Consider the following 12,102-nt stretch of genomic DNA (forward strand, 5'->3'; position numbering starts at 1 on the left):
GACTGGCACCAGGCCATAGTTAAAAATGGTCACAAGTAAAATTGGGCAGATGCTTAGTAATGAAAGGATGTAATGCAAAGACATTTAAATACAACGTAAGGCTCAACTTGTCCAGAGGCTGAACAACAAAGCATACAAGTTTATGATAAAAAAAGGAATGGTGCCTGCATACACAACAAATACTGCAAGGTTGCATTTAAACTGCTGCAGCCAGCTTTCTAAATTTGCTATTCTTTAAGCGTGTGTGAATATTCGAAATTTCGAATACGAATCATATATGTTTGATATTCAGTTAGCATTCATATTCGAGACATTGATATTTGAGGACTTCCAAATATTCGAAAATTCCCGAATACCCGCCAGCTTTTATAAAGTCGACCACTGCAAAACCGCATTATCTGGGAAAACTATCTGACGATCTAGTTTCAAGTTCGAGGCAAACAATACAAAGGTTCACATTCTTCTCCGTCGTTTATCGCGTGGACCGATCGCATTCCGACGCCGCTAGGCTTGACCTCGTGCGACATTCCGCAAGTGGGCTTTCCCACATATCACAAGTGCTGCGAACAAGACGGCCGACGGTCCGCTTTCAACAATGGCATCGCTAAAGCGCGCCTTTTTTTTTTATCCTTTCGCAATATATCACATACCTAGTGCCCACACCCATGGCATTCATTTTGTCGCATTCACAACTCTCTGAGCACGATCTCCGCCATCCCGTTTTGGTCAACAGCGGTATGCGGGAAAGCCTACTTGCGGAATTTCGCGTGAGGCTCCCAAAGGGGCTCGTCGAGATGTCACAACAGGGCAAGCGATCCTGCAAAAATCCTGCCTACTGCATGGTGTACTGTAACCCGCGCACCTATTAGGCCGGGGTAACGGCAGGCGTGACAATGCTCGGAGGGCCCCTGTCGCTATGCCAAAAGATAGCCTGGCCGCGTAGTTTCGGTTTCTCAGCCTCGCCGCTCTCCCGCGGCGACTGCAGCTGTTGGTCGGCCCGCGCAACCGCCGGTAGTCCGATCCCAGCTGCGCGCCGCTTTCGGACGCCGACTGGCGCGTCACTGGCCATTTCTTTTTCCTTTTTAGACGCAGTCTCGTCTTTCCGAGGCCTACGAGCGTTCCCCCCTTTGCTTACGTTAGCATTCTTACAGCACGCCGAAACTGGGCGCTCGACACGGGCTTACGGGCGTTTGCGCGATAGAGCCGCCTGATAAGGTTTCACCGCATTTACGGCTGGTTATTCTTTTTTTTTTTCGGTGCCGTGGGGTATTTTATAAATCGCCCTTCACATAACCTGGGAATTCCTTCCGGTCCCTTGACCTGCAAATTTATGAAGCTTTAGGTTATTTTTTGTTTCCAATCTCTTCTTGTCATGGATTTCATTTTGCATGACAATATTACAGGTTTATTTACATTTATTTATTCACAATACCATTAAGGGCCCTCGTGCGAGGGCATTACATAGGGGAGGGGGCGACGCAAACACGTGCCGGAAGAAGACAGCACAAGCACTCAAAATAAAACTAAAATCTAATGCAGCAGAAACACGAAACATAACTAATGCTCACATAAACAAAAGCGTGAATAATGCCACATCAATACGAACAGAGGGTGTGCACACCAATTCAAAACATACTTCATACACCAAATAGCATACTGATCATAACATCACGTGCAATACAAAATCAGCTAGCACACATCGTTTTGTTGCAGCAAATTTTGAAAAAAACTGTAATTTAACTTCAGTAGCAATGTGTGATGGCAGGTTATTCCAGTCTGTTATTATGTGAGGAATGAATGATCTTGCGTAAAGTGATGACTGGCACTTCGTGTGTTTGACTTTTTTATCGTGGTCACGGCGTGGGAAGACTGCAGGGGGTGGCAAAAAGAAGTCATTGTGGAGGGTGGAATGATGATGCAGTGTATGAAATAAGGTTAGGTGAGCAAAGTGGCATTGATGTGGTAGTGATTCCAGCTCGGCACATTGTTTTAGTGCTGTGACACTCGTGAAGTGTGAATAATCTGAAAAGATGAAGTCAACAGCATGGTTTAGCAGGGATTCGATGTTGTTTACAGGATTCAAGGTTGGATACTGCTATGCTGTCTAATCAAGTAGTTACATTTATGTGCACATCACATTATTTTATACAGTGCCAAGGCAGTCTATTTTTGTTTACTTCAATTGCAACGACCATACACTATCCTGAAAAAAAAAAAATACAAGGGTAACAACATTTGCCTGTGGATCATTTTCTGAAATATTTTTTTGTGTACTGAACAAGCATTCGATATTTGATCCGATATTCAAAGCTATTTTTTCTTCATATTCACATTCGAAAATTTCAATATTTGCACTCCCTACTGTTCTTGTTTTAGCATCCCTAGCTATTATGCACTGTGCATAACCAGCGGCAAGAGCTTGTGTAGAAACTGTTGAAACCTCCTACTTCACAGTGACTCAACATGCAGTTTCAAGATACCTGGCAGCACTACAGAACACTTCACATGAAACATCACCTTCAGCTGCGACACCACAATGGGTTGCACTGTTTTTTTCTTGCGAGTGGTTTTATGTTTGATTTGAAAATTTGCTTCCACTTCAAGGTATGCAAGGAATGCCCAATGATTATGCCCTCAGGGTATTGCAGGCATTCTTAATAAACAGATAAATGAAAGGTAGATATGAAGAAAGCAGGGGAAGCAGGGAATCATCGATTTCATAAGCCTGAGTATACAAGGCCTTAAATTCGCAAGAAATAGCACACTTCCAACTACTCTAGTAGTTCCTTCAAACTAAAAACTCTCAAAAGGATAGTTGCACAGAATACAGCGCAGCAAGTTAACATGCAACAATAAAAAGCAGTGGCACTGTAAATAGCTGCAGACATAATAGTCAAGGGCTTTACTGAGAGGCTAACTATATACCACTGGTTTATCGGAGATCATGATTGATGCACGTATACACAGCCTCTCACTGAACAGCTCGCAGTACTATCGCACTTAATATGAGCTGCAATGCACAAGGTATTGTGGGAGCTCAGTTCTTGAAGTAGTGTGAGCACAGTGGTGCCTGAAACTGATGCAGTTAGCCATTGATGCAAAGATCAATGTACGCTGAATTTTTGCACAAGTCGGGCGCTCTGTGTAAAGGCGCACTGATTCAATATAAAGCGAAAACCTCAGTTTGTTCACTTCAGATGCATTGCAAGTAGTACTGAGCGTGACTGTACAGGTAAGCTGCATGTCAAGGGCACTAACATTGCAGTTTGGGAGTGTTGGCATGACATGACATGAAAGTTTGGTCAAATGTTTAGGGGAATCCCCCAAGGTGGAGTACATTTGTAATAAGGGAGTAATTACTCATTGGCATCCACCCGAGCGCAGCCATACGGCTACAAAGGAAAGCTATACAGCTTTCTCAGAAACTTCGCAGTTAAAGAAAAATTCGTCCTGGTCCGGGGTTCGAACCCAGGACCACCGCTTCACCGGAGCAGTCGCTCTACCAATGAAAGTTTAAGTGCAAAACCAGACAAAGATGGTGAAGAAAGACATGTGGACACACGAGTGCTAACTTGCAGCAGTTTATTATGAACTGCTGAGTGGAATATATCGGCAAGTCGTGGCCTGACATCATACAAGCGTAGCCAGCACAATAATGAGTGGCAACGCAAGTATTGTAATTGCTTCGAAAATAGCACAATAGATAGCTTGGACACACAGATATGAACCATGTGCCAACAAACCACTCCTCCTGTATGACTCTGCTCATTCCAAACTTAAGAGGGGCACTGAAAGCTTATGTCTTTCTAGAGCCTTACAGAAGTCTTTTCCTGGAACTAATGGCTGCCAGCTTTAATGAACAAATCCTCTAGCTGCCGCTTCTGGGTACCCTACTCATGTCCTGGTCAGTGTCTCCGAAGGCATCCTAAAACCTATGTCGTCAAAACAGCCTGACGCCTTCCAGGCTTCTGCTAGAAAGCAGAAGATTGTAGTGATTCCGCACATTCACGGCTTGTCACATCAACTGAAAAAGTTAGGGCAAAGAACAAATTTTAAACTTGTTTTTTCTGCACTTGACAAGATCCAAAACCTGTGCAGAATGACAAATCCCGGCGCTTCTCACAAGCTTGGGTTCAAAAAGAAGCACAAGAACAAGTTCGTCAAATGTGTGTAATCAGTCGTCTACAGTTTTTATTTCATTTGGAAAGGAGTATGTAGGTCAGAGTGGGAGGTGTGTAAATGACTGCCTCAGTGAACACCGCAGAAAATGCAAGGTAAAGATACGGAGGGTTCCTTAATGTGCGCTGTAGGAAATGTGAATCAAGTGCAGAGCCCAGTTCCGGCCCAAAGGAAGACCGTAGTGCAAAATCGAACTGTTCACCAGTCTATCAGGATTGCACCATCATCACAATAAGCAGCTGACAACTGACACGCGAAATTATCAAGGCAGAGTTGATTGACCGTTTCGGGGATATCGGTGTGTCCAAGCCGTCTATTGTGCTATCTTTAAAGGATTTACAATACTTGCATTGTCACTGATTATTGTGCTGGCTGCGCTTTTGTGATGCCAGGCCACGACTTTATATTCTACTCTGCAGTTCGTAATAAATTGTTACAAGTAAGTGTTCGTGTGTCACCTATATTCACTGTCCTCATCGTTGAGCACTTAAACTTTCATGTCAGTATAAGGCCCTTCAGTTCTGGCAGCAAGTGGAAGCCCTTGTGCTGCCTGTACCCTTATCTACTCCACTGGCTGTGCTAACATGCTGTGCACATAACACGCCCACAATGGCAACAAGGTCACTGCGTAAGATGTTCTCCAGTGTTATCAGTGATTCACAGCTCTTCCGTTCTATTTTTTCGATGTCACTGAAGCCTAATTAAACAGCGAATAGATTATGGAAAGAGTTCACGCTGCTACCTAAATCTGGTCGGACAATAAATGTACAAACACTCAAGGTTTTCTACAGCACTGCCGCCGACGGCGAGAAGATGTAGGTGACTGATGGATAGCTCATCCATCCTTGTCAGCCAGCTGTAACTACATACATACACCTGCCCAGTGGCCAAGTACACCTCTACAAGAATTTTGGATAGTTCAAGGGATTTTACTATAGGAATGTTGTCCATAAATGTCCATACAAACCTCAAGCAGAAGTTCGGCCACATCAAAGTGCCCAAAGTAGCATGCTAGGTGCAGTGGCGTCCAGCCTAAGTTCGCCTTTTGTGTACCTTGAAAAAAAAAATACAAAAAATGACTGTTACAAGACAAAACGTCACCTATTTTCGTGTCAACTAGACATAATTGCATAGCTACGTACGAAAAAGATTTACGCGTTATGGTTTATGGGGTTTAACATCCCAAAGCGACTCGGGTTATGGGGACGCCTTAGTGGAGGGCTCCGGATAATTTCGACCACCTGGGCTTCTTAAACGTGCACTGACACTGCCCAGTATACGGGTCTCTAGCATTTCGCCTCCACCGAAATTCGACCGCCGCGGCCGCGATCGAACCCGCGCGTTATTCGGGTCAGCAGCCGAGCACCATAACCACCGAGCCACCGCGGTGGCTGAAAAAAGATTTGCATGATGAACAGAACCAAGCAGTCAAAACACCATAGCAGTAAGCAACTATAAACGCCCCAAAGCTTAGGGGCACAATATTTCCTTCGCTAACTTTTAAATCACAGTCATGCATCTTTTCGAACTGATTTCGATAGGATCGTTTAAACGCGAGTAAGAACGTTTACGAGGTACAAAAGTATGAGTTCAAACAAAGGCTGTCAAGATACGCTTCGTTCTACAACAAAGTTCATATGCGTTTATCGCGCTCACGCCTTCTTTTAATCGTGGTCCAAATGGATAAGCGAGCAGACGACTGCACACTACTGTCGGCACTGGTGACAAATAGGGTAAACTGTCAAGCAGCACAGCAACTGGTAACCGATAATTCGACCAACTGGCGAAGACAGAAATAATGACAGTCCCGAACCTTTGCAGTCAACGTTGGGGGCAACCTTATTCGCTGTGGCATTGTTCAGGAGATTCTCGACGACAGTGTAGGAGCCCGACCTAGCCGCTTGCAATAGTTCATCTTCGGGAGATAGATCGACAGCACCGCTGGCGTCTTCGTCGTCCGACAGAACGCTCATGATCGTCATCTACGAAACACAAAACACCGTTTTTCTTGTCTACGTCTGACGGGCGAGCACGAGACGGGCGTTACGTAAGCTGCGCACTGCTCCACACACACAACGCCTCCTCGGGGCACTCACAGAACAGACGACGCCTGGTGAACGCGCTCTAAGATGCGTTTCAGCACCGCGAAGCCGTATTGAATGTAATAAATAAGTGCGAGTGCGAGCTGTCATAAACGACCCGCTGCAGCACTTCAACGTTGCCGACAACCAGAAACCACACGCAGCGAAAGTCACGTGTCAAAACTATTGTCCAAATTTTGGCTTATCATTTTTTTCTTCAGAACACTGTTTTAGCGCCGAGGTTGCGTAATCATATCTCAATTCAAAATTTTTTTGACATTAATTTTATACTACAAAACAAATAAAAAATCATTTGTAGTGCTTTTAAGATATTAAAAATTACAATCACAACATTAGTCTTTTTTGATAATATTTCAGCAGCGTGCGTGCCTGCGGCGCGCCATTATCCTGCTTCCACTGGCAAAATGGCGTTGCAGCAGTGTAGCCGGGCGGTGAGGAACTTCAAGATTCTCCCGTGCTTAAGGTAAAATTGTGCTATGTTCTATGGTTGTGCATGTTTGCGAAAAAGAACTTAAGCAGTGAAATTGGTAAGCGCGAAATTTTCGTGCCAGTTGCAAGCATTGTTTACGAGATAGCTTATGGACGTTTAGCCCTAGACGACCTAGCGATCGTAAAGGGTCAACGTGTTTTCTGCGTGTAATTCTGCTGCATGCTCCCAATGTGCGTCGTTGATGATGAACCGTGCTTGTATGTATGTATATGACTCTACAGGCGTCCTTTTTTTTCGAGGTGTTTTGCTGCGTTAAGGCTGTCAGAATAACACTATGAAGTGCAGTGTGCATTCTCGTGTTTTCCTTTATTCGAGTTAGGTCAGGTGATCGTTTGCGTCTTAATAAATGCTACACTGGGTATTTAACTTTGTGCTCTCTTTCAGCCAAGCGCGCTTCCTGCAGTCACAGTCCGGTGAATGGGGCAGTGGTTCTGGCAAGGTGGGTCATCTCCAACTCTTTCATTAGTTTACTGCCTTTTCTTAGCTAAAGTCGGGTACCGCTACTACATCCTAGCTCTCATAGAAAGTTTTTCCGGCGTCAGAGCCGCGGGCAGTTTCATTAGCTTAACCGAGACGCTCTTTTATATGGCGAGTTGCTCTTATTTCAGGACGGGTACTGAGCCACTAAGTACTTCACGTCCGTGCCTATTTCTTATACCTGAAATTGCGCCGTAAGGCAGCTGTAACAAAAATGTGCTCACGTGTTGCTAACTTTGGTTTACAGGGTGGCGGCGGTGGCGGCAGCGTGCGTGAAGCTGGCGGTGCTTTCGGCAAGATGGAGGCAGCCCGGGAGGAAGAGTACTTTCGCAAGCTGGTCAGTTCAGACCGTAGCGACCGCACGTACAGTTATCGACTCGGGCATAATACCTCACAAGTCTCTGGCAGATGTTCAGTGTCGATAGCCGCGCAACTTTTTCTTGGGAAGTATAATGTTAACCTGAGGCAGATCAAAGCTTACTTGGAAGGAACCTAAGCCTGTTCATAAATAATGAGGGGCTCATTTTCTGCACTGATGAACAACATGATAAACATGCAAGGCTAGCACTTGTGTGGCAGTAGCATTCAGACGCTGTGGAGATGAAGCAACTCTACAAGTCGGGAACTGATACCCAGTTGAAATACAACAGGCAGCACAGATAGGGGTGTTCGGAGAGAGCCACATCTGTGCAGTAAATGACAACCAGCAACTTGTGCACTCATGTGGACAGCAGTGCTCATTCTGCTGTCTGCCAGTAGCATTTTGCATGTTAGCAGGGCTCATGTGAGAGCGCCTGAAATGTTTAGCATTTGGCGTCTTACATTAAGCATGCCTGAAGCAGCACTTGTTGAGTGTTGCTGTTTTCAGTATAATCTTCCGGATTGAGCTGACAGCTCAGCTGCTAGCATCGCTAATGCTCATTTCATGCATTGTACTACTCATGAACATTGGATACTACCAGTGGCATGTGGTTGTTTTTCCTTCTGCTCTGTAATCAATTATCCTTAACCATTTCAAGGCCAAATTTTCAAATCACAGCAAGATATTTTTTCATGGCTATTTTTTTATTACAAATTCAGGGAAAAATAAAGAACTCTTACTTGGCCTCTTGCCTGATATGGGATAATTATGATTCCGCCAGGAGTCACTGGTTAGTTAGGGCACTCCGTACGCCTCTACTTGTTGTGGAATTGTGGGTTTACACGAAGAAGTTCTTGCTGTTGATAAGGCAGAGCCTTATGTTGCATTTTCTGCACTTCCACTTTGTCTACGAAGAGACACAGTGCTCTTTGCAGCGTTCGTTTACATCTTCAAACTGAGGCCAGTGGCCCATCTGATCATACCTTGTGTCAGCAGCCGCAGTGGCTCAGTGGTTATGGCTCTCGGCTGCTGACACGAAAGACGCGGGTCTGATCCCGGCTGCGGTGGTCGAATTTCGATGGAGGTGGAATTCCAGAGGCCCGTGTGCTGAGTGATGTCAGTGCACATTAAAGAACCCCAGGTGGTCGAAATTTCCGGAGCCCTTCACTACGGCGTCCCTCATAGCCTGAGCCGCTTTGGGACGTTAAGCCCCCAAAAACCAAACCGTACCTTGTGTCACCTCATGGGTGGGGGTTCGGTGGTGGACCATATTTTTTCACGGATGGAATTTGACTTGTTGCCGGTCGGCCCCTTCTCCTTTTTGCAACTTTTCCTGACTTTCGGAGTGTGTCGGACACATTGAAGTCAAAATCAAATAATGTGAGCTGTTTTGAAACCTGGAGCTTATTTGCATGCCTTATGTATAGAAGCCACGAGTTCACTGCTATGAGGTTGAGGAAATGCACGAAAAGTTTTTTGTACCAAACGTCCACGATAGTGCGCCCTTGGAACTTCAAAAGACGTCTCAATTGTGACCGTTCATAGAACGTTCCAGGATACACCATTGTGGTTCAATGATTCCTGCAGGAATCAAAACATTAGAGAAGCTGCACGGAGGCATTCCTTCCTTCCAATCGAGTGCAAGCATAAATAAAGGCACCAAAAAGAGAGCAATTTTTTTGAAAGCTCGGGACTATCACGCTTTGAGTCGATGCACGAAATTATTGCCTGAATTGCCCTATTGAGCGGCAGCGGTGATGGGTACACAAATTTAATTTGGCTTTGTGTGTGAAGTAGTGAAACCAGCCTGTGTATTGTAATCCGTGCAGGAATCACTGGCCTCAAGAATAATTACACTATTAATCTTCGATTAATCAGCAGCACAAATTAAAAGGAGAAACATTCCGCTGTGCTTCTTGGTTTTAGTGGCTGTTGGCTTCCCTCATGTATGTACTCATGAACATGGCACTTTGGGGTCATAAAGGAGAAATAGGAACAAAGTTAGTCTAATTTGAACGAACAAACGTAGCGTTGAAACAGGACACCAACTGGCCCCACAGTGTACTCTGTTAAAGTTAGTCTATTTGGCTGTGAAAAAAAAAATTAATGACAGATGTCACTGTTTTCAAAATGGCAAACAAAAAAAGTGTTCCCTAAACCTTTCTAAAAGCCTTGTATCCTTGCTGCCCTGGAATTTTGGACTTCAACAGCTGCTGGGTGGTGTTAAACAATAGCGTTGACGGTCCCAGTGCATTGGCTCACTTTTGTGGGGGTGGGGCACTTGCATAATACATCACCTGCCCTCTGCTTGAGCCATCCGTTCAATAACCCAGTCATGATTGTCAGGAGGGAGGCTGAGAAGCCATCACGAGGGCATCTCAGTATGCCTTGGTTGGGCGAGGAGGTACACGGAACTCTGTGCCCAGCCTCACCATTTAGGGTCACTTGTGAGGATGTGGTCATGCTTTTTCATTCAGTCATCTGTGGATGACTTCTGACTGGCAGTATGAAGGTGATGTTGGTCATCCCACAATTAGCAGTCACATCACTTTTTTTTTACGATGGTAATTTACTTATTTATTATTTATTTATTTATCATAATATCCACAGCTCCCTTAAGTGGTATTACAGTGGCTATGTTCAGTTCACCAAGAAAAGTGGTTTAAAGTCACCACATTATCGGCTGCTTGTAAAGCTGACAGTCTCTCACCGTTGCCTGTGAGGCCCCAAAAGGCTGCACTCCCATGCTGATACCAAATTCTGTGTACTGCTATGCGATCTCATTTGAGTGCATAATGACTTCAGTCACTCTGTGATAGGCACAAACCTCAGGTATATTTGAAGGTGGACAGTCTTTTCCCGATTTTTCCATAGCGCAGGAATTGAAAAGCGTGGCCTGCTTCTATTTGACAGGGAAAAATAATGGTAAGGTTTTATTATTTTTAATTGTTTGTGTTTAACATGGTGGGCGATGTAAAAAAATGTCTATAGTATATAGTAGGAACTTTGCACTCCTCCTCCTAAATGCATGTATACATTACGTGGTGTCACATCATCAGTCAGGTCATATCTTGATGCCTTCTTGCCCACAGTGGCATTTTTTGTTCTAGGACCTTGTGTTAAAAGCACATCTTTTTAGCAGTCTTGGGTTGTGGCATAATGTTTAGATAATCTCTGAGTTTCAAGTTTTAGTGGCATATTGGCATTTCATTGTTGTAAGACCTGATAATTTGTTGCCTATATGTTACAGCTAGAATTAGAGGAAAAAATAGCGCCAAACCATACAAACCACAAGAAAGGAATGAGGACGAGACACAAGCGCTAACTCACAACTGAAACTTTATTGAAGCCAGGAAGCATCTTATATAAGGTGAAGTTTCAAGGGGAAAGAAGGGTGACAAGAAGGTGAACAAAGGCAACCATCTGGGATCGCAGAACCAGGCAGGCAGCCAAAAATCGCAAAAATAAAAGGAAAGTTACCTGATAGCGGAATCTAGGAAATCGAACTCAGAGGCAAAAAAAAGCTATTTTTTCCTCTAATTCAAGTATGCACCAACTAGCCCAAAAAGAGGTGTTAATGTTACAGCTAATGTCCTATGCGTCACTGTTGTTTATCGACATGACTCAAACTGTTTGTTAAGTTCATTACACCACTGCCAAGTTTCATGTGCTCCGATTGGTTTAGTTCATGCTGAGAAACTTTTCTTGAAGTCTTCAAAACAGTAAACCTTTTTTTGATTAGTAATAGATTTGTTTTTGTTAATCTTGGCTTAATGACTGGTAATAATTTTCTTTGCTTGTTTAATGGCATGGTTCAAGTTGTTAGCCAACTGCTTATCACGCCATTGCCAAGTTTCATGTGCTATGATTGGTTTAGCTCATGCTGAGAAACTTGGCTTGAAGGTCTGAAAATAGAAAGCCTTTTTGATTAGAAATAGATTTATTTTTATAATTAATCCTGGCCTAATGACTATTTTCTTTGCCCACAGCAAAATCAGCAAATAGAGTTGCTGAAGACCCACATTGAAGACGAGATCAAGCAGCACGAGAAGCTCATCAAGCAGCACCAGGAAGAGATCGACAGGCACAAGAAGAAGATCCGAGACCTGAAGGAGCACTGAGTGGGCAGTTCTGGAGACCCGTTGATTCCGTCTTTGTTCCAATTTTTTGTTTTGCCTGTTGCTGTGTGGATGAAACAGTGAGCAAGCCCCAGCATGCAGTGGTTTTTGTAGCTATGGAGAAAGTAAAGGACTTGCAAAGTGTATTGCTGTTGACTCCGTGTTTCACTTAAGGTTTAAACATAAGGCATGCAGCCACCAAGCTTAGTGGATGTGGTTCTAGTGACAAAGGTTAAGAGGCAGGCTGAGAGACACCCATCTATTTTAGATGGGGTGTATAGCAGTAAACTTGATGTGTCTCTAGGTATTTCAGCACCCTATTCCTTGTCATGGTGAAAGGTGCGAATCTAACTGCCTAAGTGCCTATTTTGAAGT

At 44.2% G+C, this 12,102-nt stretch overlaps 2 protein-coding genes across 3 annotated transcripts in view; one reads left to right on the top strand and one right to left on the bottom strand.

Moving 5' to 3' along the window:
- The window catches only part of LOC149372703 (oxysterol-binding protein-related protein 1-like), a 75,361-nt gene extending 68,909 nt beyond the window's left edge, over positions 1–6,452 (bottom strand). Inside the window, exons 1-3 of one of the 2 annotated variants that reach the window (XM_089567259.1) lie at positions 6,276–6,452; positions 5,993–6,161; positions 5,147–5,232 (exon numbers count right to left, since the gene is read on the bottom strand). In XM_089567259.1, coding sequence (XP_089423385.1) covers positions 5,147–5,232; positions 5,993–6,161; positions 6,276–6,371 — 351 coding nt within the window. In that variant the 5' untranslated portion in view covers positions 6,372–6,452. Of the gene's footprint in view, positions 1–5,146; positions 5,233–5,992 lie in introns of both variants that reach the window. The other variant, XM_089567260.1, reaches the window with a different exon arrangement.
- Positions 6,453–6,638: 186 nt separating this feature from the next.
- On the top strand, positions 6,639–11,873 carry LOC149372704 (ATPase inhibitor mai-2, mitochondrial-like). The gene is made up of 4 exons (XM_089567256.1): positions 6,639–6,744; positions 7,156–7,210; positions 7,496–7,585; positions 11,599–11,873. Exons 1-4 carry the CDS (start codon positions 6,686–6,688, stop codon positions 11,728–11,730), a joined length of 336 nt encoding a protein of 111 aa, XP_089423382.1. The 5' UTR covers positions 6,639–6,685; the 3' UTR covers positions 11,731–11,873.
- Positions 11,874–12,102: the final 229 nt, after the last annotated feature.

Source organism: Amblyomma mixtum, chromosome 1 (genome assembly GCF_055824585.1).
Source record: "Amblyomma mixtum isolate Tamu chromosome 1, ASM5582458v1, whole genome shotgun sequence".
NCBI classification, from domain to species: Eukaryota; Metazoa; Arthropoda; class Arachnida; order Ixodida; family Ixodidae; genus Amblyomma; species Amblyomma mixtum.

Bases quoted from the DNA above. Each gene is read 5' to 3' on its own strand.
- LOC149372704 (XM_089567256.1), top strand. From the start codon at position 6,686: ATGGCGTTGCAGCAGTGTAGCCGGGCGGTGAGGAACTTCAAGATTCTC. The intron at 6,745-7,155 runs GTAAAATTGTGC...GCTCTCTTTCAG, and splicing joins AAGATTCTCCCGTGCTTAAG to CCAAGCGCGCTTCCTGCAGT. The intron at 7,211-7,495 runs GTGGGTCATCTC...TTTGGTTTACAG, and splicing joins GGGGCAGTGGTTCTGGCAAG to GGTGGCGGCGGTGGCGGCAG.